This window comes from Raphanus sativus, chromosome 3 (genome assembly GCF_000801105.2).
Source record: "Raphanus sativus cultivar WK10039 chromosome 3, ASM80110v3, whole genome shotgun sequence".
Lineage (NCBI taxonomy): Eukaryota > Viridiplantae > Streptophyta > Magnoliopsida > Brassicales > Brassicaceae > Raphanus > Raphanus sativus.
This window is the reverse complement of record NC_079513.1, coordinates 14,479,160-14,501,859: the sequence shown is the minus strand read 5'-3', so window position 1 is coordinate 14,501,859 and position 22,700 is coordinate 14,479,160. Positions and strand designations below refer to the sequence as shown.

Genomic DNA, 22,700 nt, shown 5'->3' with positions numbered 1-22,700 from the left:
TCGAGCTAAAACAATTTTGACCTTAATATGGTGCAAACTATTAGGAAAGACCTTGATAAACCGTCATTGACTTATGTTATATTTCCTATTTGTATCTAGGTTAACATATTATAGTCGGTTCTCACCTATGTATATATACTCGAGGCCGTTGTTCATGTCAAGACAAGTTGAGAGTTTATAGTTTCTTCTCAAGTTTACATGGTATCAGAGCAATAAAAAAAATCTCTGTGACCTAAGTTTGATTTAGTCTGTGTGGTTGCGTGGTTCTTAAGCAAGAACAAACGCACAAGTCATGGTCGACGGAGACGAGTCTTCCGTCACCAAGAGTTCCGCTGCCCAGGTTGAGCAGTCCGTCGTCAACATATCAACTCCGTACTCCTTGTTCGCATCCGACAATCCAGGAGCTGTGATTACTTCTGTGTTGTTCACAGGTGACAACTACAATGAGTGGTCAACGGAGTTGCTTAATGCATTAAGAGCTAAGCGAAAACTGGGGTTCATAGACGGTTCCATACCTAAACCGTCAATAGAGGATCCAAATTTCGAGCTCTGGTCGTCAGTTAATTCTTTGATAGTTGGGTGGATCCGTTCGTCGATTGAAGCGCGTGTGAGATCCACGGTTACTTTCATCTCAGATTCTCACAAGTTGTGGGAGAATTTACGTAAACGTTTCTCGGTGGGAAACAAAGTGCGTGTACATCATCTTAAAGAACAGCTAGCTTCTTGTAGACAAGATGGTCTGTCGGTTATGGATTAATTTGGACGTTTAGCCAAGTTATGGGAAGAACTTGACACGTTCAAACCTCTTCCAGCGTGCAGCTGTAGTGCAGCTGCTCAGTATGAACTCGAACGAGAGGAAGAAAAGGTGCACCAGTTTCTGATGGGCTTAGACGAATCCAGGTTTGGGATCGTGTGTCAAGGTATCATCGCGTCGGACTCTCCTATTGACCTTGGTGAAGCTTATGCGAAGGTAATCAGAGAAGAGCAACGCCTTGCCTCAGTTAAGGAACGAGAAACACAAACCAACGCCGTCGGGTTTGTTACTAAGAAGGAGCAACCTGAGCCTAGTAATCAGAGTCAGACTCGCCGCGTCCCTACTTGTTCTCATTGTGGACGACGAGGACATGAGAAAACAAATTGTTGGCAGCTGGTTGGCTTTCCCGATTGGTGGGAAGAAACACCTCCGACTCGCGGAGAGAACAGAGGAGGTCGTGGAGGAGGTCGTGGACGTAGCGGCTCTGGATCAGATCGCAATAGAAACAGTGGGGTTAGAGCTAACAATGCTCATGCTACCTCGTCAAACTCATCTACCTTTCCTGCATTCACCGAGGAACAATGGAAGGCTTTAACTCAGATGCTTAATGAGAAAACTAGATCATCTGATAAGCTGACTGGTAAGCAATATGGTGATCTTATTTTGGATACAGGAGCTTCTCATCACATGACTGGAGAACTCTCGTTTCTGAAAGAAGTTAAGAGTATTCCACCGTGCCCAGTTGGGTTCGCGGATGGAAACAAGACCTATGCGACTCATACTGGAGTGTTTCAGTTGTCCAACAATATCATTCTGTCGAATGTGTTGTTTGTCCCCAATTTAAACTGCTCTCTTATCTCAGTCTCCAAGCTCTTACGACAGACAAACTGTTTTGCCATTCTAACGGATACATTGTGTATTTTACAGGATCGTTTCACGAGGACGCTGATTGGAGCAGGTGAAGAGAGAGATGGGGTTTATTTCTTCAAAGAGGTTATGGCTGCTCGTGTTCAAGTGGTCGATAAATCTCACAAGTCAGTTGATCAGTTTCTATGGCACCAGCGGCTAGGACATCCTTCGTTTTCAGTGTTATCGTTTTTACCTATGTCTTTGAATAAAACTGCTCCTCATAGTCCTTGTGACGTTTGTTTTGAGGCTAAGCAAACTAGAGAAATTTTTTATGAGAGTTTGAATAAAACTAAAGAGTGTTTTCAGCTTATTCATTGTGATGTTTGGGGTCCGTATCGAACTCGATCATCGTCTGGAGCCGTGTATTTTCTCACTATTGTCGATGATTTCTCCAGATCAGTGTGGACGTATCTCCTTCTACAGAAGTCGGAAGTTAGACAAGTACTTCAAAATTTTTGTCGCATGACTTCTAAACAGTTTTCAAAGGAAGTCAAAACTGTCCGTAGTGACAACGGAACGGAATTTATGTGTCTGGCCAGGTTCTTTCGTGAGAATGGGATTATACACCAAACATCTTGTGTTGCTACGCCTCAACAGAATGGTCGAGTAGAAAGAAAACATCGTCATATACTTAATGTTGCTCGCTCCTTGCTGTTTCAGGGTAACTTGTCTATCAAGTTCTGGGGTGAAGCCATTATGACTGCAACACACCTGATCAACCGCACTCCGTCTGCGGTTCTTCAAAACCGATCACCGTATGAGATTCTTTTTAATGAAAAGCCCGACTACTCTCATCTTAGAGTCTTCGGCAGTTTATGTTTTGTTCATCATCGCACTCGCGACAAAGATAAGTTTGGGAAAAGAAGTCGACGATGTATTTTTGTTGGTTATCCACATGCTCAAAAGGGATGGAAGGTGTTTGATTTAGTTACTGAAGAGTTCCTTATTTCTAGAGACGTCGTGTTTATTGAACGCGAGTTTCCCTTTGCTTCTCCAAAGATTACAGAAAATACACATCAACCTCTAGTCACAACAATTGATGAAGATTGGGAAGTCGTCCCTTCCAAGGACAGGGGGAGTTCATCTCTTTCGCAAGAAGCTGCTCCGAGTTCAGTCAGTCCTGGTGAAATCGATACTCAAGAAGAAGCTGCTCCTGTTTCTCCGGTTCCCATCATATCAGAAGTTGCGTCTCCATCGGAACCTCCTGTTCTGGATCCTTTATCAGTAAATTCTGATGTTGTCTCTGCTCCTGAAGAAATATTGGGCAGAGGACAGCGATCTCGGGTTCCTTCAGTTAAACTCAGAGATTTTGTTACCTACAATGCAGCTAGTCTTCAAGACCCATCTCTCGCTCTCTCCTGCTCTGCATCATCGTCGTCTGAAACAATCCAAGGTAATTCACTCTATCCTTTAACTGATTATATCTCTGACGACAAGTTTTCAGATTCACATCGGGCGTTTCTTGCGGCTGTTACTGCGGCTGTTGAGCCAAAACATTACTCTCAAGCCGTCAAAGACAAGATATGGCGCGGTGCGATGAAACAAGAAGTGGTTGCACATGAGGAGAGTGGCACATGGGACATTGAGTCTCTTCCGCCAGGAAAAACGGCAATAGGGTGCCAATGGGTGTATAAATACAAGTTCAATGCTGACGGAACCATGGAACGTCCCAAGGCACGTCTTGTTGCTAACGGAAATAATCAAGTAGAGGGTGATGATTTTGAGGAAACGTTCGCTCCAGTTGTCAAGATGGGTACAGTTCGAAGTTTACTTGGTCTTGTGGCTGCGAAAGGTTGGGAGGTTCACCAAATGGACGTCCATAATGCGTTCCTCCATGGAGATCTTCATGAGGAAGTTTATATGAAGCTACCACCTGGCTTCACTCATTCTGATCCGTCTAAAGTTTGTCGTCTTCGGAAATCATTATATGGTCTTCGTCAAGCTCCTCGCTGCTGGTTCGAGAAGCTTACTAATGCACTAACAGAATTTGGCTTCGCTCAAAGCTACTCTGACTATTCTTTGTTTACCTATACGAAAGGATCCAAAGAAGTTCGCGTCTTGATATATGTTGATGACCTTGCTATTGCAAGTAATGACATCGACCTTCTCGTCAAGTTTAAAGCCTATTTAGGCAAGTGTTTCAAGATGAAAGATCTAGGTAAATTAAAATACTTCCTTGGCATTGAAGTAGCTCGTTCTGAAGAAGGTATTTTCATCTCTCAAAGGAAGTATTCTCTCGATATTATTGCTGACTGTGGTCTTCTCGGCTGTAAACCCGTCTCAATACCTCTTGAGCAGTATCATCATCTACACTCCGAAGAAACTCCATTGCTAGCTGACCCTAAGAAGTATCGTCGCCTGGTCGGTCGTCTGGTTTACTTGTCTATCACACGACCTGAACTTTGCTACACGATTCATCTTCTCTCTCAGTTTATGCAGCAACCGCGTGAAGCTCATTGGACTGCTGCTCTGCGTGTGGTTCGCTTTCTCAAAGGATGTCCAGGCCAGGGCATACTTATGCGTGCAGATAGTAATCTCGAACTTTCAGTATATGTTGATGCAGATTGGAGTGGTTGTCCAGAGAGTCGGCGTTCTTTAAGTGCATATGTGGTCTTCCTAGGAGACTCACCTATAGATTGGAAAACAAAGAAGCAAGATACGGTTTCTATGTCTTCAGCCGAAGCTGAATATAGGGCCATGGCATTTGCTGTTAAAGAAATCAAGTGGATCGTCCCTTTACTTGAGGATTTAGGTGCCAAGATTTCTCGACCTGTTCGTTTTTATTGTGATAGTAAAGCTGCAATTCACATCGCTGCTAATCCAGTTTTCCATGAACGCACTAAACATCTCGAACGTGATTGTCACAGTGTGCGTGATTCCGTCAAAGCAGGACTCATCTCTACTATACATGTCAAGACAAAAGATCAAATTGCAGACTTGTTAACCAAGGCATTGGGGCGTCCTCAGTTTGAAGCATTGTCATCCAAGTTGTGAGTTCAAGATCTTCACTCTCCAACTTGAGGGGGAGTATTAGGAAAGACCTTGATAAACCGTCATTGACTTATGTTATATTTCCTATTTGTATCTAGGTTAACATATTATAGTCGGTTCTCACCTATGTATATATACTCGAGGCCGTTGTTCATGTCAAGACAAGTTGAGAGTTTATAGTTTCTTCTCAAGTTTACACAAACCATAAATGCCTATGACGCTACTATTGCATAAATGCCTATGACGCTACTATTGCATGCATGACCTTGACACTGGATGTTTTATTGCTCGCAACTGCCAGTACAAAAAAGGGTACTACATCATTTCTTTTGTGATCAAAAGTACTTTTGTCATATCAGATGTTGAACAAATGTATACTGTTCAGACTTATGAGTTGTAAGTTGTAACTGTAAAACCTGCTTTCTGATGCCACTTTGATGCTCATTATCAATGCGATTTAATGCTATTTCTTTACAGGTAAGAAGAGGAGTGGACAAAGCAGATATTTATAGCGCTGCACTATCCCCAAACCTGCAGTGACAAGAGGACTGTTCGCCTTTTCTCTCTCTTAGAGTTAGAGTAGTTGGGGAGGATTCTCATTCCACTGAAAATGAAGTTCTCTTGACACAACAAACTTACTCTAAATCTGTGGAAAGCCTTGTTTCCCCGGTTACTACAGTGCTTACTTGTGTTTTCTTTGGCTCATTGTTTCTACAGATGCAACTTTGATCCTGTGAAAGGGGGCATCTAGAATATATCCGCTTTCTAAAGACAGAACCAGCCGAGATAAGTAGGATTCATGCTCCTACCACTCTACATAAACTCTGTACATAACGATGTCTATATGTAGATAGATTTGGTGAGACTTGCATACAACTTAATGCATTGCACATTTGCTACTTCAGTGAAAAACCTGCGTTATTATTTGCTTGGGGCTATATACATAGAGCTAGCTATATGTCAAGATTCATCTCCATCAGTTTGCTTATAAACATCATGTTATCAAAATTTTCTAACAACACCATAAGAAACCAAATGGGACCTGTTAAGTTTCTTGGGCTTCCACTTAAAACCAATTGGCAATTAATGGTGTGACCCAAGTCCCTTATATATTACTTATGTCCCCATCATATATCCGATATGGGATCTTCTCTCCAATACCCTCCCTCGAGATAATGGTGCGTATAACCATTAATCTCGCAGAATCCATCATACCCCTCCGAGATAATGCTCTTTTTCTAATTAAAAACTGATACCATGAAACCAATTGGCAATTAGTGGTGTGACCCAAGTCCCTTATATATTACTTATGTCCCTATCATATATCCGATGTGGGATCTTCTCTCCAATACCCTCTCTCGTATAACCATTAATCTCGCGAATCCATCATACCCCTCCGAGATAATGCTCTTTTTCTAGCTATCTCGAAGAACTGAGCCTTCTCTGGGCCATCAGCTAATGGGTTGATCGGGCCACTATTCGGGCCGGATTAAAGGGTCAGTGTATTGGGCCGGCTCTGATACCATGATAAGTTTCTTGGGCTTCCACTTAAAACCAATTGGCAATTAGTGGTGTGACCCAAGTCCCTTATATATTACTTATGTCCCCATCATATATCCGATGTGGGATCTTCTCTCCAATACCCTCCCTCGAGATAATGGTGCGTATAACCATTAATCTCGCAGAATCCATCATACCCCTCCGAGATAATGCTCTTTTTCTAGTTATCTCGAAGAACTGAGCCCTCTCTGGGCTATCAGCTAATGGGTTGATCGGGCCACTGTCCGGACCGAATTAAAGGGTCAGGGTATTGGGCCGGCTCTGATACCATGTTAAGTTTCTTGGGCTTCCACTTAAAACCAATTGGCAATTAGTGGTGTGACCCAAGTCCCTTATATATTACTTATCTCCCCATCATATATCCGATGTGGGATCTTCTCTCCAATAGGACCTCTTATCATATCAAATACATATATATAGTCTACAAAGTCTTAGATAATCCACAAGCCTTGTTGCCACTTTTCATATTATTATTCAGGACTCTAGAGTGTGATCCTAATGGAGAATCAATAAGCCCATTTAGGATGGAGACATCTGGGATGGAAATATTTGGGAGAGATAAGTCGAATCCTTCCGACCAGAGCCGGGCTTTCGGACATATTTATTTGAAACATTTGAATGAGAACCCCATTTTACGGGTCCAACTTAAAAAATCTGTATATGTGTATATAAATTTTGATATAGCAGTATAAAATCTTAATTAGAAAAAGTAGATAAAGTGTAGTTTATAAAATTTTAGTTTATGGAAATGATTACAAAATAATAGATAAATTTCTATCGGTATAATTGATATTTGAATCAATTTTATACTAGAAAATTTAAAGAAACTTGCAAAATTTTTAAATTAATAATAAATAATTCATAAATATTTTTTATTTTGTGTAGGACCCTGAAAACTTCTGGTCCTGCTCTGCTCCTGACATATAGTCTCTGCCCAGTCCTGGTCTAGTCCTTGGATATTCTCTTCCTGCTCCTCCAGATGATGATGATGATGATGGAATATTCACAGCGTTCTCTGACCTCGGGATGTAGCCTGCGTTCCAAGTTTCTGGTGGTGGTGGTGGCTGCATTGGTGCAGAAGGATAGTAAGGTTCCTGGATTAGTGGAGGAGGAGGATAGTAAGGTTGTTGCATTGGTGCAGAAGGATAGTAAGGTTGCTGCATTGGTGGAGGAGGATAGTAAGGTTCTTGCATTTGTGGAGGAGAATAGTAAGGTTGTTGCATTGGTGGAGGAGGATAGTAAGATTGTTGCATTTGTGGGGAAGCGTTGTTCGTTAGAGGATTAGGCATTGAGGAGTGGTGGTTATCTGGCGGGATTGAGAAGGGCTTTGGATTGTTTGGTTGGTTCAGTGAAGCAAATGGAGGCTGTGATGAACCGGAGTTGTTAGAAAGCATGACTCCTCTAAAATCTCCTGAGAAGAAGAACAACAACAAGAATGATGAGAATTCTCTTTCAAACAAAACCAAGAAGCAGCAGAGTTGGTGTCATTTCTCTAGATTGATCCCATTAGAGACACACCCATCTACGCTGAGTTCATTCTACAGATTCTAACGAGCTTCTAGGTACAAAAAGGTTTAATTTTTTAATCAGGGTTTATGGTCCAGACAAATGCCTAAGAAACATAATGACAATATCATAAACTCAGAAACATTACCAGTAAAACCGCCAAAGTCTTGTCTTTCAGCAGATATACGGACCGACACATCAACAAATCCTTGAGGCTTAATTGAGTTCGTCCTCCTAAGCTGATAGCTTCTGGTTTCCTCAACAACAGAACTCTGGTTCTTAAACTTAGCTAGAAACTCCTTCAAGGAAACAGTAACAGTGCCATGAAGCTTCTTCGTTAAGAAGATTGGTTCTCTGCTATAAACCTCAACGTGCAAGGCGGCCTGAATCTTGGAATCATCATCATCATCGTCGAGTGAAGTAATGAAGTTTGTTCTCCAAAGCGGGTTGTCTGATCTTGAATCATCGATTGTGGTGCAGTATTTATTTTCTGGATCGATCCATCCAACAGCGAACCACTGGTGTTTCAGTAGTGAGGATGCGAATCCGGTTCCGATAAGAAGTTGTCGTGCTGATATCAAACAGATTTTGATAATGGTTTTGCCCATTGGATTAGATTTGAGGTGACTAGAAGGTATGAAGTTTGCCGGTTAAAAAATAACTCAAAAGTCAAAACTAGAATTCTCTCTCAACAATCTCCAAAACTCATAACTTATATCACAAGTTGACATTTTCTTATATGATAATTAATAATATTATTAGGTAATATATATTTAGATGACTCATAAATATTCTATCTAATCCTAATCCAAGACTTATATATGGAAACCATGACTCAGGTAAGATTAGTAAAACTTGTGACTCAAGTTTTCTTCGAATTTAAGTCAACAGTACGTTGTGACTCAAAATATACTAAACATACATTTGTGTAATGCGAAAATTTAACTTTTGATAATCAATTTAATTTTTTTCAAATTCATCTATTTTATTAAAACAGGAACATGACCTATTAATAAATGTTATATCCAATTATATATTTTATTTATTTAATAGACTATTCTATTAAATTAAATTAATATTAAATACAAATATGATTGCAAAAATAATTCAAATATAAAAATTACCTTTTTCAAAAATAATTAAACCCACTCTTCTGTGGGGAAGGCAAAAGAAGAGGTGGAATAAAGCAGAAGAAAATATCTATTTTAAAGCAATTTTTTGTTAATTTTTAATTTAAATTCACCCACCTAACTAATGTACATACTTTGATTTTGATTAAGGCATCCATCAGGCATGGACCGGCGATGCCGTTTTTTAAAAGGACGGATCACACTATAGTTTGCATTAAAGTCAAGCATGTACAATTTTAATTTTAAATATATTTTTAAAAAATTGGAGAAGAAAGTTCATTACTTTCAAAGAAACTTGATTGACCTAAGAATGCTTGGGAGATATAAGTTGAATCTCTCCCGACCAGAGTCGGAATGGACATATTTATTTGAAAAATTTGAATGAGACCCTCACGTTATAGGCTCCACCTTAAAACAAAAATCTATATAGGTATATATAGTTTTTAAATATAATAGTATAAAATATTAATTAGAAAAAGTAGATAAAGTTGTAATTTATGAAGATTTTGTTTATGGAAATGATTATAAAATATTTGATAAATATTATATTAGTATAATTGATATTTGAATCAATATTATACTCATTTTTCTTTCTTTTTTATGAACTTCGATATTATACTCTTAAGAAACTCTCAAAATTTATAAACTAATAATAAATAATTCATTTTCAAAAATTATTTTGGGTAGGGCCCCCGAAAACTTTCAGTCCGGCTCTGCTCCCAACATATAGTCCGGTCTCATGCCCCCATCTAATTTTTCTATTTTCTTTAACAAATACTATAAAATCTATAGAAATGCTCCCAATCCCAAAATATAATAGTATAAAATATAGAGAAGAGTAGAATGATTCTTAATATTAACTTGATGACAAAGTGTCATATATATATTACAAGAAGGAAGCCCTAAGGAGTTATGTACAATAAAGAGGGAATATACAATTGACATATTTAGAAGATGTGATGAGATTGTGTATATCTCCTATATGCCCCCTCAAGATGGACCACCGGAGGAGAGGCCAATCTTGGATGAGTGTGTAGCCAGTAGAAGCGTGAAACTGGTTTGGTCAGGGCGTCCGCAAGCTGGTCTTTGGAGGAGATGTGACAGACTCTTAGGAACCCAGCTTGAACTAGCTCTCTAATGTAGTGATAGTCTAGAGCCAGGTGCTTCATTCTTGAGTGAAAGACAGGATTTGCACAAAGATAAGTTGCTCCTACATTATCACAGTAGATAACAGGTTGTGTTGAGGAGCGAACCCCGAGTTCTCGTAGTAAGGAAACAACCCATTGGATCTCAGCAACTGTGTCTGCAACACATCTATATTCAGCTTCCGTAGAACTGCGAGCTACTGTCTTTTGCTTCCTAGATGACCAGACAATGGGATTAGAGCCAAGATAAACAATGTAGGCACTGGTGGAGGTGTAGTCATCTCTGTTGCCAGTCCAATCTGCATCAGAAAATGCATGAAGAGACAGAGTAGTGTTGCTGCGGAGGAAGATGCCACGATCACGAGTTCCAGCGAGATATCTTAATACTCTTTTCGCTGCCTGCCAATGTATATCTGTTGGTTGATGCATGAACTGAGATAACTTATTGACAGCGAAGGAGACATCTGGTCTTGTGAAGTGTAAGTATTGGAGACTGCCTACTACCATTCTGTATTCTGAGCCATCATGGAGCGGTGTACCAGAGGTTATTTGTAGACGATCAGTGGGCATCATCGGAGAGGAGACGGGGTTGACAGTAGACATGTTGACCCGAGCGAGCAGATCATTGATGTACTTGCGTTGCGTAAGGAGCAAGCCAGAGGATGAGCGTTGAGTTTCAATTCCGAGGAAGTAAGAAAGAGCACCAAGGTCTTTGAGAGAGAACCTTTTGCTGAGAATATCAATGAATTGTTGCACTCGCTGTGGACTATTACCAGTAACAAATGATGTCGTCAACATAGACGAGAACGTAGAGGGTGATGTTGTCAACAATAAGGATAAAGAGAGAGGCATCTGCAACTGAATTCTTGAACCCAGACTGTAGAAGAAACTGACGCAGCTCCAAGTACCAAACCCTCGGTGCCTGTTTGAGGCCGTAGATAGCTTTGTTGAGTTTACAAACGTAGTCTGGTTTATCTTTGTCGACAAAACCGGGAGGTTGCTCCATATAGACATCCTCAGTTAGAATCCCTTGCAAGAAAGCATTGTTGACGTCGAGTTGGCGGAGCGGCCAGTTGTTGATTACGGCAAGACCAAGAACGGCGAGGACCGTAGGTTGCTTGATAACTGGACTGTAAGTATCTTGATAATCTACTCCTGGACGCTGATGATACCCCTTGCCCACAAGTCGAGATTTGCGGCGATCTATTGTGCCATCAGCTCTCCGTTTTATGCGATAGACCCATCTGCAACCAACTACATTGTACGACTTCTTCCTGGGAACCAGAGTCAATGTATTGTGGCGGAGCTGTGAGTCAAACTCTTCACTCATTGAGCCACGCCAGAGTGCATCCTTCAGAGCTTGGATTACTGAAGTTGGTTCATTTTCAGTGGATAGAAGAGTTTTCTTGTGCACCACGAAAGAGAACTTCTTTGATGGTTTGAAAACTTTGTTCTTCGCCCTTGTGGTCATGCGATGAGTGTTTCTGCGTTCTGCATTTCCCACAGGTGGAACTGGAGCCGGAGCTGATGTCCCTAACGACTATGTTGGATGAGATGTCGAGGCTCTGTTTTGTTCTGTTTCCTGCGATTGTACATGTGAAACAGAGAGAGGCGTAGGAACATGTAACTGAGGGTCAGTGGGTTCAGAATCCATACCTGAGAGCACCGGTGAAGAAGGAACACTTGATGATGGAGGATTGTTTGGAGTTACTGAGATTCTGGTGACTGGCGGGCACCAAGTTGGGAAGGTAGGTTTGGATTTCGGTGGTGTTGAAGTAAGAGAGGTGAAGGGGTGTTTTGTTTCATCATAGTGCACATGACGAGAAACATAGATGCGAGAGGTAGTGGGTTCAAGGCAAAGAAATGCACTTTGATGGAGAGAGTAGCCAAGGAAGATGCAAGGTTTGGACTTTGGCTCAAGCTTGTGTTGGTTGTATGGTTTGAGCCAAGGAAAACAGAGGCAACCAAAGCTCCGGAGCTTTGTATAATTCGGTGGTGTGCCAAACAACTTCTGAAAGGCTGAGATGTTTTCCAAGGTTGGTGTAGGCTGTCTGTTGATTAGATAGACAGCTGCAGTGAGAGCATAAGTCCAGTATTGCGAGGGCATCGAAGCATGAGATAGCATTGCAAGTCCAGTTTCTACAATATGCCTGTGCCGTCTCTCCGAGAAACCATTATGTTCTGGTGTGTGCGGAGGGGTTGTGAAGTGAGATATACCATGAGTGGAGAGATAGCCAGCCAAGGCAATGTACTCGCCTCCGTTATCTGAGTACAGAGTCGTGAGCTTTTGTTGAAACCTTGTCTCCACTAGTTCTTTCCAACGGATGAAGATGGCTTTAACATCAGACTTGTAGCGGATAGGAAAGAACCAGATGTAGTGAGTGAAGTGGTCTACAAATATTACATAATACTTGAAGCCATCAATTGAGAAGAGTGGTGAGGTCCAGACGTTTGAAAAGACAAGTTCAAGGGGTCGGGTTGTTTTGAGAGAAGATGTGTTTGAGAAAGGCAGTTTATGGCTTTTGTTTATTGAGCAATCAAGGCAAGTGAAAGAAGACATAGAGTTTGAATCAGAAAGCATAGATGATGAAACAACATATTTTAAAACTGAAATGGAAGGATGTCCTAATCTTGAGTGCCAGATTGAAAGATGACATTTGATAGAGGTAGAGTAGGCAGAAGGGGTTTTTGAATCTCGGTGCGGCCAAACATATCCGCCATCTTCAGTTCTTCCCTTGATCACTTGTGCTCCCGAGTTCAGATCCTTGACCTGAAATTTTGTCGGGAAAAATTCGACAGAAACATTATTATCAGTACATAGCTTGTTCACTGATAGGAGATTACGTGCAATGGTAGGAACATGTAAAACATTTTTTAAGTGTAGAGATTTAGTATTGGAAGGAAGGATAGTTGAACCAGTATTTGCGATTTCAAGTCCCATTCCATTACCAATCTGAACTTCTTCACCTCCATTGTAAGGAGCATGGAGAGAGAGGTTGGCGAGATCTGACGTTAGGTGGTGAGAAGCGCCAGAATCGAGAAGCCAAGATGGTGGCTCATGTCCTGAAACCATTGCATTGTATGCCTTTGGAGGATGCTGATTGTATCCTTTGTTTTGCCCTTGATGACCTGACTGTTGTGAAGATCCCGATGGCTGAGAAACAATCTTGAACAAGGGGCACCTCTTCACGCTGTGACCCTGAGTTCCGCAAGCCTGACAACGACCGAGGTATGGACGTGAGTATCGTTGATCGTTGTTGTTCTGATGAGACCCATTACCACCATGATGGTTGTTGTTTGTGTTGTTGCGCCAGTTGGAGTTTCTGCTTTGCGCCTGATGTGCCGTGATGGGAGCTTGCAAAGGAGAACGAGTTGCAGTGTTGATGGCAAGCTCGCGAGCGATGAGCTTTTCATAGAGCTCAGCGAAGGGGATAGGCGTGTCATGACCATGTATGGCGTCAATGATAGCCTTGTAGTCATTAGTAAGGCCATCAAGAACCACATCAGTAAGATCCTCTCCATCGAAAGGACTTCCAAGATGGGCAAGAGCATCAGCTTTTTCTTTGATCTGCTGCATATACTCGTCAATGGAGCTTGTGCCTTTGACGCTGCGCTTAAGTTGGCTGCGGAGTTGTTTGATGTGACCACAGGTCGGATTTGCATAGGTTGAAGCGAGCAAGTTCCAAGCTTCAAGAGTGGTGTTGGCGGTGGCAATGAGCGGTTGATGAGCAAGTTCAACGGAGCCCATGAGAGCACTGTACAGGAGGCTATCCTGTCGCTGCCAGATCGTGAAGGTGGGGTTGATAGCATCACGACCTGCGGTGGTGACTGTCATCGGTGGTGGAGTGGAGGTTGGATCTATGAACTTTAGTAGATCATAGCCACGGAGGAGAGATCGGATTTGGGCACTCCAGGTGATGTAGTTGGTGGACGACAGCTTCGTCACATTGATCATGTTGATAGAGACGATGGAGGTGTCGCCGACGGTAAGGATTTCAGGGTGACCATCATTGGTGTGAGCCATGATGCTTGAAGAACACGTAAAAGGTGTTGTGAGAGAAGAAAAAAAAAATTGAGAGGTCCTTTAGAAAGGAAGCTCTGATACCATGTTAAACTAGATGGGCTTCACACTTAAAACCAATTGGTGATAAGAGGAGTGGCCCATCCACCTTATATACTACTAAGGATCTCTTCCAACTACCGATGTGGGACAACTATGTGTCTAATACGCCCCCTCGAGATGATGGCTCTTTGAGCGTCAATCTCGGAATGCTCGGGCAAGGATCGATGGGCCAACTTTGGGCCAGACCGATGTGGATCGGGTTGGACTGCGTGGATCGGGCTCTGATACCATATAGAGAAGAGTAGAATGATTCTTAATATTAACTTGATGACAAAGTGTCATATATATATTACAAGAAGGAAGCCCTAAGGAGATATGTACAATAAAGAGGGAATATACAATTGATATATTTAGAAGATGTGATGAGATTGTGTATATCTCCTATATAAAAAAGTATAATGAAGAATTTTTTTCGCCCCCAACAAAATTTATGTTGCTGGATTGGTGGAGGATAGTAAGGTTGTTGCGTTTGTTCGTTAGAGGATTAGGCATTGGGAAGTGGTGGTTATCTGGCGGGACTGTGAATGAGTTTGAATTTTTTGGCTGGTTCAATGTAGCAAATGGATGCTGTGATGTACCGGCCATGTAGTTTTGCCCTGAAGTGTTATAACTAGAGTTGTTAGAGAGCATGACCCCTCCAAAATCTCCTGCACAAGAGAAGAAGAAGAACAAAAACAAGAAGAATGGTTAGTATTCTCTTTCAGACAAAATGCAAAGTTGGTGTCTTTCTATAGACTGATATCATTACACACACATTCAGTTCTTTCTACAGATTCTAGTGACCTTCGATACAAAGGTTCAAACTTTTGATCAGGGTTTACTGTCTCATGATCCAGACAGTACCATAGTTCAGAGACATTACCAGTTAAACCTCCAAAGCTTGAGTCACAAGTTTTCCTAATCTTACCTACTATCATAGTCCTAGGTCCAGACAGTATCATAGTCCAAAGTCTTGTCTAGACTCAAAATATATTAACATGTTTAAATTGATTGATTACTAGAAAATTTAAATTTTGATAATCAATATTGTAAATCTAATCAAATTCATTTTGATTAAAGTCAAGCAAGTGAAATTTTAAAATGTTGTTTTTACTTAGTTTTACACAGCCAAATGTATGATTCTTCAGGTGAGGGGAAAAGATTCACGTCCCTTCTTGGATTCTTGTTGTTTAAACAATGCTTAACTACTGTTTAGTTTGTTAGTAATGCCATGATGAGAATAACCAAGTGGTCCTTACTAAGGGCCTGACTGGTTTAACCGCAGCGGTTGCGGTTGCGAGAGTTTGTGGGTGCGGATAGTTGCAGTTTTAAACATTTTCTAGAGATTTGTACGACTGGTATAATGGTTAGAAATTATTGCGTTTGCGGGACTCTTATGACTGGTAAACTACCAAACACAACATTTGTTAAATAATAAATTAACAAATATCTACATTTTATATAATTATAAAAATACTAAAAATCATAATAATATAATAAATATAAAATTTATATTTATAAAATCATATTATTAAATTTTAAAATTTATCGAAAATATTTTGATTTTAAAAATTTATAATATAAATTAAAATATAATATGTATACATTTTATAATTTCTATTATTTCAATTTAAAATTTTTATTGGATATTTTTAGTATTATTTATATTTATTTTGTTTTTAAAGAAAAAAAATTATCCTCCCGCAACCGTCCGTAACCGCAAACACTAGCTGCAACCAGCTTTTAATTTTAAGAAGTTCGAAGCGGTTTGAAGCGATTTGTACCGTTTTCTATGATTGCCTCCGTCCCAACGGCACAGCGAGTCCTTCCAACAAATATAAACGAGAAGCAGTGTTATCTCTAATTTAAGAAACGGCACACATGTGAAATCTAGCTTTATGGTCGTTAAAGAGCCTATAGCTTGCGCCCCACTTAGGGTCAAAACAACAAACATTGTAAAACCTTTCCTGTATGATCACACTCAAAACTTCTTGCTTTACTTTGTGTCTAGGTGGTTATGATAGTCCCAGAAGCTTTGGTTGTTTCATTTGTCTTTTCCCTGGTTATGTTTTGGATATATGTCTGTTTTGGCATGACTTAAAATTTTAAAATATACCATCTTTTTCTAGGGTTGAGATAAGTCTAAGCTCCGTGACAAAAAAAAAAAAAAAAGAGATAAGTCTAAGCTTTTCTGTTGGGTATTTCTTGATATGAAGTTCTGTTTATTTTTTAATAGTTTTATCGATTTTTGGATATGAAAATGGTATAGCATTCCAACTGATCCCAAGAAATTAGCTTAGCTGTTTCAAATCCTTTAAGGACCCCTGCAGACAGGTGCTTATGGTTAAAGGCTCCTGCAGTGCAGCAGTAGTAGCACTTCTGGTTCCTTTTTTGCGTGATGAAAAAGATGAAGCAGAGTTAGTTTCTGTGTCCTGGAATCAGGATTCCAGTTTTGTTTTGGACCTGAAACTGCTTCATCAGAATGAAACTCAAGCAAATCCAAGAGGATTGGTGTTGCCTTTCTCATCACACAAATACTTCTGTTCTGGCTTTTGCTTTCGTCTTCATCTTGGAGAGATTTTAGTTGAACATTTTGGCTTTAATATGGTACAAACCATGCATGTCCATGACGCTAGTAATGATGCGTGGAATGTTATGTGGTACCTTGACAATTCATTTGCTGTTTTATTACCTAAACATGTAGACTCTCTAGTTGCAGGTGTTCAGTGTTCTACCAAAGTGTTTCAGCTCAGAATGGTCATTTGCACAGTTCCATGTATCAGAAATTCACACAATTCTTGGCAGCATTGGCAGTCACAACACAGTTGCTATCACCAGCATGGATGGAAGGTATCACAAACACTCTTAGGAAGCAAGGCATCATCCTATCCTACCACACTAGCAAATTTCACTAAATGTGCATATCTCTGCTCATTTCTACAGATGCAGCTTCGATCCTGTGAAAGGGAGAGTATATCCCGCTTTCTAAAGACGGAACCAGCCGATCTAAGTCGAAAATTCATGCTCCCAACACTCTTTGCAAAGCTTTCTACCTAACAATGTCTAAGTAAATAGATTTGGTGAGAGTGCATACGGTTTAATTCACTCCATATTTGCTCCTTCGAGTGAAGGATCTACATTACTATTAATACACTACAAATCAAAGATTCAATCCCCATCAGTTTGAATCAAATACATCTTATCATATCAAATACATATATAGTCTAATAAAATTTCAGATAACATTCACAATACAGCCATGCTGATCGAGTTGTGCTGCTTCATATAATGGTTCAAAGACTCAGGAGTGTTGTCAAAACGGAGGATCGATGGAAATGGAGCCATTTGGGATAGAGATATTGGGGATGGGGATATTTGGGATGGAGACACTTGGGAGAGATAAGCTAGTAGGTAAGTCGAATCCTCCTGATAGATAGTCCCTGCCATAGAAAGCTGCAGCAGCTCCAACTATTGCACCAGCTCCCAGTCCCGCAGAACCCCCTGGTCCAGGCCTTGCGTATCCTCTTCCCGCTCCTCCAAAGGATGATGATGATGGAAGGTTCACAGCGTTCGCTGATCTCGGGATGTATGAAGGCACGTAGCCTCCGTTCGAAGTTGCTGGTGGTGGTGGGGGAGGATAGTAAGGTTGCTGAATTGGTGGAGGAGGAGGATAGTAAGGTTGTTGCATTTGTGGGGACGCGTTGTTCGTTAGAGGATTAGGCATTGAGGAGTGGTGGTTATCTGGCGGGATTGAGAAGGGCTTTGGATTGTTTGGCTGGTTCAATGAAGCAAATGGATGCTGTGATGAACCGGGCATGTAGTTTTGCCCTGAAGTGTTATGACCAGAGTTGTTAGAGAGCATGACTCCTCCAAAATCTCCTGCACAAGAGAAGAATAATGATGAGTGTTCTCTAACACTTACATTTACATTTAGTTTATTAATACAGATTCTAGCGAAGCTTCTATGTAACAAAGGTTCAAACTTTCAATGAGGGGATTACTGTCTCATGGTTCAGACAAATGCTAAACAAACATAGTTCAGAGAAACATTACCAGTAAAACCGCCAAAGTCTTGTCTTTCAGCAGATATACGGACCGACACATCAACAAACCCTTGAGGCTTAATTGAGTTCGTCTTCCTAAGCTGATAGCTTCCAGTTTCCTCAACAACAGAAGAACTCTGTTTCTTAAACTTAGCTAGAAACTCCTTCAAGGAAACAGTAGCAGTGCCATGAAGCTTCTTCCTCAAGAAGAATGGTTCTCTGCTATAAACCTCAACGTGCAAGCCGGCCTGAACCTTGGAATCATCATCATCGTCGTCGTCGAGTAAAGTAGCGAACTTTGTTCTCCAAAGAGGGTTGTCTGATCTCGAAGCATCGATGGTCGTGCAGTACTTGTCTTCTGGATCGATCCATCCAACGGCGTACCATTGGTGTTTCAGTAGCGAGGATCCGAATCCGGTTCCGACTCGGAGTCCTCTTGCTGATATCAAACAGATTTCGATGAGGGTTTTCCCCATTGATTCGAGATTAGGAGGAGTTAATAAACTTTGGTTGAGTTCTTGTTTCGACAATAGCCTGAGAGTGTGAAAGGGTAAAGGAGGATATGAGAAACTTCGGACAAAGCTTAACAACAACGAGGATGACTAACATTCATAACCTTTTTGACATCATTTATTAGTAAAAACCTCTTCAAGAGAATACAGTATATAAATTTTCAAAAGTAATAATTTAATGCAGTAAAAACTCTACAAACTAATAATGTTAGTACTATGATATTTTCTTTATATATAGAGTTATTAATTTACCAAAGGTTTCTTTTTCTAGATTTTTTTCAATTTTAAAATATATTTAATTTACTGTAAATAAAACTTTAAAATCAGACATTCATATTATTATTACTATATTATTTGTTATATACAAAATACGGTTCATAAAATTTAAATGTATTTTTAGATATAATTTACTAAATATCATTAACATATATTTAGTATTAAAAATATAAAAATAATTTTATTATGAATATAAAACAAATAATATTATGTTCTATTTATACGTATATATATTTACATTAATTTATAATTTTTATAGAACCATATAATCACATTCTAAAAATTTATTATTTTCTTAATTTATCAGTTAATTTCATATTTTGAATTGTTAGAATTAGAAATTTTTATTAATTCAGATATTTATTAATTTATAAAATTTTAGAGTAAATGTTTTGACTCATCCATTTATAAAGTTTATTTACCACCCCATTCATAATGTTTTAAATCGAAATTGTGGAGTTTAATATATAAAATAGCACACTTTTAAAACAAAACAACTATCTATGTAAAACTGATTTTTATATTAAAAATATTCTCCAACTTAAAATGATTTAAGATAAAAACTTATAAGCTAACATAAAATTCTTTTAGTAGTTGTCTAATATGCTTTAACGCTCTATAATATTGTTAAACTTGGATTAAAATTTGAATTATCAAGGATTCCAATCTAATTCTATTTTTTTGAAGTTCATGACTCCAGTATGGAGTGAAAAATGAAGTAGGGTTGGATCATTTTTACTTCATATTTACTTTTACTCTATTTTAAAAGAAAAAATAAAGTTTTAAGATACTCTTACTCTACAAGGTCGTTAAAACAACTCAGATGATCACTATTCATCCAAAACCATACAAGTGTCTCTTGACATCTGAAATATTTTGCATTTGGAAATATAATGCAAACTGCAAAGTATACTTTCTTGAGAAAAATTCTTACTAATTTTTATTTTTCATTAATTGCCAAATAAAATAAAAACTTTATTATATTAAGTGGACAAGTTAAGAAGTGGGTCATACAGCGAGTTTTCAGTGTATTAATTACACAGAAACGAAAGAGATTCTTCCAGAGTCGTTCCTTTGCGTCTTCTACATCTTCTTCTTCCCCCAAATCCTCTCGCTTAGGGTTTCTCCTCAGTCTTCTAGATCCTCCTCCTCCTCCCAATCTTTACTTCTTCAAGATGACGAGGCAATCTTCTGATTGAGCTCAGAGTATCCCTTGTCTCGCATCTTAGATTGCCTATCGGGTAGTTTACTTAACCTTCTTCTCTGATGTGCTCTTTGTTGTCGGAACTTGGCTTCTTGTCTTGATGGTTATGTACTCTCGAAACTCGTTTATTTATCCTTGTTCTTACATCTGTTTAATAGTTCTTTCATTCATTGTCTCACTCTATAAAACATGGTTTAAGTTTGTAGCTAGAGAAAGGTGTTTGCTTCAGGTTCCGAGTTTATATTCATCGTTTTGGATTGGCTGATGTTGTCTTATATTCCGACAAAGCTTGGAACTTTATGTTCTGTCTTTGTCTGTTAATTAGCAGATAGACTTTGTTGTGCCTGCTCTGTTCATGGTTGAGTGATTGTGCTATACATACCATTATAAAGTCTGAGCTTTTATTAAAAAAAAATTCAAACTTTGGCAATTTAGTGTTGAGGCAAACACTTGATGCAAGTGCAAAGGTTGGAACTTTCCCAAGAGTTTTTGGATTTGTTTACTTGTCAAAATGTAGATAAGTGATGACTAACTTGTACTCGCTTTTGCAGGCTTTATCACTGAGTAGATCTGTCAAATGAGCTAACCTCTCTAAGGGGATTCAAGTAGAAGGTTTTGTTGTTGGTGGTTTTAGTTGAGAGTCCACAACATAAGGAGACAAAACAGTGAGAAAAAAAAATGTCAAGCGTTGGAAACACCCACTGGTGTCATAGATGCGAGCGTGGTGTCCGGCTACACGGACGAGAGACTGTATGTTCTTATTGTGGAGGAGGGTTTGTTGAACTGCTTGAACTCCCTCAAGCCAGCCCGTTCGGTATGTTCAGATCTCACAGGGACGTTGCGGAACGTGATCATCAGGCTTTCGATCTCATGGATGCTCTCTCCGACTTTATGAGGGACCGAGAAAACAGAGCAAGAGGAGGCATCATCACTCCTGGTCTGGCTCCTCTGTTGATCTTTGGTGGTCAGGTTCCTTATAGACTATCCGGAGTCGAAGCCCTCTTCAACGGCGGGTCGCCTGGCATTGGCATCACTCGTGGGAACACCGGAGACTATTTCTTCGGTCCTGGTCTTGAAGAGCTCTTTGAGCAGCTTTCAGCTGGAGCTACTACTCGCAGAGGTCCACCACCTGCTCCGAGAACATCAATAGATGCATTGCCGACCATCAAGATCTCGCAGAGGCATCTTAGGTCGTCTGACTCGAACTGTCCCGTGTGTAAAGACGAATTCGAATTGGGAGCAGAAGCCAAACAGATGCCTTGTAACCACATCTATCATTCTGACTGCATTGTCCCGTGGCTGGTTCAGCACAACTCGTGTCCTGTCTGTCGCCAAGAGTTGCCATCAGGTAGAGGATCTTCGAGTAGTAGTCAAAACAGAACCAACACCCGAAACAGCAGAAGTGGTGGTAGTAGTAACAGTCGTGAGAGCAGCAATGAGAGAAGGAACCCTTTCTCTTCCTTCTGGCCATTTCGTTCGTCTGGTTCAGCTTCAAACTCCGCTCAGAACCGTGGAGGCACGAGAAACTCGGACACAACGGATGAGAACCATAACTACCATCACCAGCAACAGCAACAGTCACATATGGGTTACAGAGGGTGGCCTTTTGATTACTAAAGGTGAGCTAAAGTTAAAAAAAAAAAAGAAGACTTGGGTCTCGCTTTGTGTTCTATGCTTTCCACTCTTCCTCATACTCTCTTTATCAACATAAATAATGGACAAGTTGTATCTTTTACTGTAGATTTTCTACTTCTGTGTAAAACAGTTTATCATTTCCTATATGCTTTTGTGTCAATGCTACTGGTGGGCTTGATAAATATATATTCTAGAAAAAAGCCATTGTTGATTACTGCCTACGTAAAGTGGTGATGAATAGACGAAAGTTCAAGAGAATCTTTACTTGTCGTATATAGTAAACAGTTCTTGGTTGGGGCAAGCAAAGGTGATCGTTGTTTCCTATCAAATATCTTTTCTTTGCTTCCAGACTAGTTTGCTGGTGTTGCATTCCCATGTTCTCTGTTAGGTCAGAAGATGATGTTGGTGCAGGAGAGTTTCTTGATCCGAAGTTGCTTATTGACTGGTCTGTAGATTCCGGGTTGCATCTAATACAACTTTTACGAGTAAATGATACATCGGTGCATAACATGTGGTGGGACTCGTATCCCTACAGGCTACATTATATGTTAGTTTCTGCAGGAGTTCAATAACATGATGCTGCCAAAAGTTTTGCTCTTATTCTGGCTTTGTCTACTGAATTCATGTATACTTAGATTCATGCCTTTCTCTGTCAACTTTTCTTGATTTGACAACACTGTTGTGGTTTTTTTCTCAGTGTATATATTAACTTTTCTTTATTTGTCTCCTTTAATTATATACTTTTAGTTTAAGGAGGACTACTCTGATTAAAAGGTCTTCTGATACCCCAAAAATGTTCTGAAGAGACTATATTATGACTGCTATTTCCAACTTGTACTCACTTATGAAGGACACATACTTGAAATCAAGCATCAAGCACCTAGTTTTCGAGCAGCGGAAGATCTTCTCCTGCTTCTGGTGAAGATAATAACA

The 22,700-nt window shown here is 39.9% G+C and overlaps 4 protein-coding genes across 6 annotated transcripts; 2 read left to right on the top strand and 2 right to left on the bottom strand.

The window, feature by feature from the left end:
* Window positions 1-6,952: 6,952 nt before the first annotated feature.
* Window positions 6,953-8,407, bottom strand: LOC108845261 (vacuolar protein-sorting protein BRO1-like). Its single transcript, XM_018618497.2, has 2 exons — window positions 7,869-8,407; window positions 6,953-7,625 (listed from the first exon to the last, which is right to left on the bottom strand). The coding sequence occupies exons 1-2, from the start codon at window positions 8,326-8,328 to the stop codon at window positions 7,087-7,089; spliced, it is 999 nt and encodes a 332-aa protein (XP_018473999.1). The 5' UTR covers window positions 8,329-8,407; the 3' UTR covers window positions 6,953-7,086.
* Window positions 8,408-16,267: 7,860 nt separating this feature from the next.
* On the top strand, window positions 16,268-17,179 carry LOC130509047 (uncharacterized). Its single transcript, XM_057004592.1, has 2 exons — window positions 16,268-16,947; window positions 17,041-17,179. The coding sequence occupies exons 1-2, from the start codon at window positions 16,438-16,440 to the stop codon at window positions 17,152-17,154; spliced, it is 624 nt and encodes a 207-aa protein (XP_056860572.1). The 5' UTR covers window positions 16,268-16,437; the 3' UTR covers window positions 17,155-17,179.
* Window positions 17,180-17,190: 11 nt separating this feature from the next.
* Window positions 17,191-18,736, bottom strand: LOC108844144 (uncharacterized). 2 transcript variants are annotated; one of them, XM_018617363.2, is made up of 2 exons: window positions 18,151-18,736; window positions 17,191-17,973 (listed from the first exon to the last, which is right to left on the bottom strand). In XM_018617363.2, the coding sequence occupies exons 1-2, from the start codon at window positions 18,614-18,616 to the stop codon at window positions 17,411-17,413; spliced, it is 1,029 nt and encodes a 342-aa protein (XP_018472865.1). In that variant the 5' UTR covers window positions 18,617-18,736; the 3' UTR covers window positions 17,191-17,410. The 2 variants fall into 2 exon arrangements, with proteins under 2 accessions (XP_018472865.1, XP_018472864.1); XM_018617362.2 differs by having other exon boundaries at window positions 17,191-17,976; window positions 18,151-18,735.
* A 1,207-nt stretch (window positions 18,737-19,943) lies between these two features.
* On the top strand, window positions 19,944-21,927 carry LOC108848051 (probable E3 ubiquitin-protein ligase RHC1A). Of its 2 annotated transcripts, none has more exons than XM_018621457.2 (2): window positions 19,944-20,169; window positions 20,684-21,927. In XM_018621457.2, the coding sequence occupies exon 2, from the start codon at window positions 20,811-20,813 to the stop codon at window positions 21,747-21,749; it is 939 nt and encodes a 312-aa protein (XP_018476959.1). In that variant the 5' UTR covers window positions 19,944-20,169; window positions 20,684-20,810; the 3' UTR covers window positions 21,750-21,927. The 2 variants fall into 2 exon arrangements, with proteins under 2 accessions (XP_018476959.1, XP_018476960.1); XM_018621458.2 differs by lacking the exon at window positions 19,944-20,169 and adding an exon at window positions 20,216-20,599.
* The last annotated feature ends 773 nt before the right edge of the window (window positions 21,928-22,700 follow it).

Bases quoted from the DNA above. Each gene is read 5' to 3' on its own strand.
- LOC108845261 (XM_018618497.2), bottom strand. From the start codon at position 8,328: ATGGGCAAAACCATTATCAAAATCTGTTTGATATCAGCACGACAACTT. The intron at 7,626-7,868 runs GTAATGTTTCTG...TCTTCTTCTCAG, and splicing joins AGACTTTGGCGGTTTTACTG to GAGATTTTAGAGGAGTCATG.
- LOC130509047 (XM_057004592.1), top strand. From the start codon at position 16,438: ATGGTTAAAGGCTCCTGCAGTGCAGCAGTAGTAGCACTTCTGGTTCCT. The intron at 16,948-17,040 runs GTATCACAAACA...TCATTTCTACAG, and splicing joins ATCACCAGCATGGATGGAAG to ATGCAGCTTCGATCCTGTGA.
- LOC108844144 (XM_018617362.2), bottom strand. From the start codon at position 18,616: ATGGGGAAAACCCTCATCGAAATCTGTTTGATATCAGCAAGAGGACTC. The intron at 17,977-18,150 runs GTAATGTTTCTC...TCTCTTGTGCAG, and splicing joins AGACTTTGGCGGTTTTACTG to GAGATTTTGGAGGAGTCATG.
- LOC108848051 (XM_018621457.2), top strand. From the start codon at position 20,811: ATGTCAAGCGTTGGAAACACCCACTGGTGTCATAGATGCGAGCGTGGT.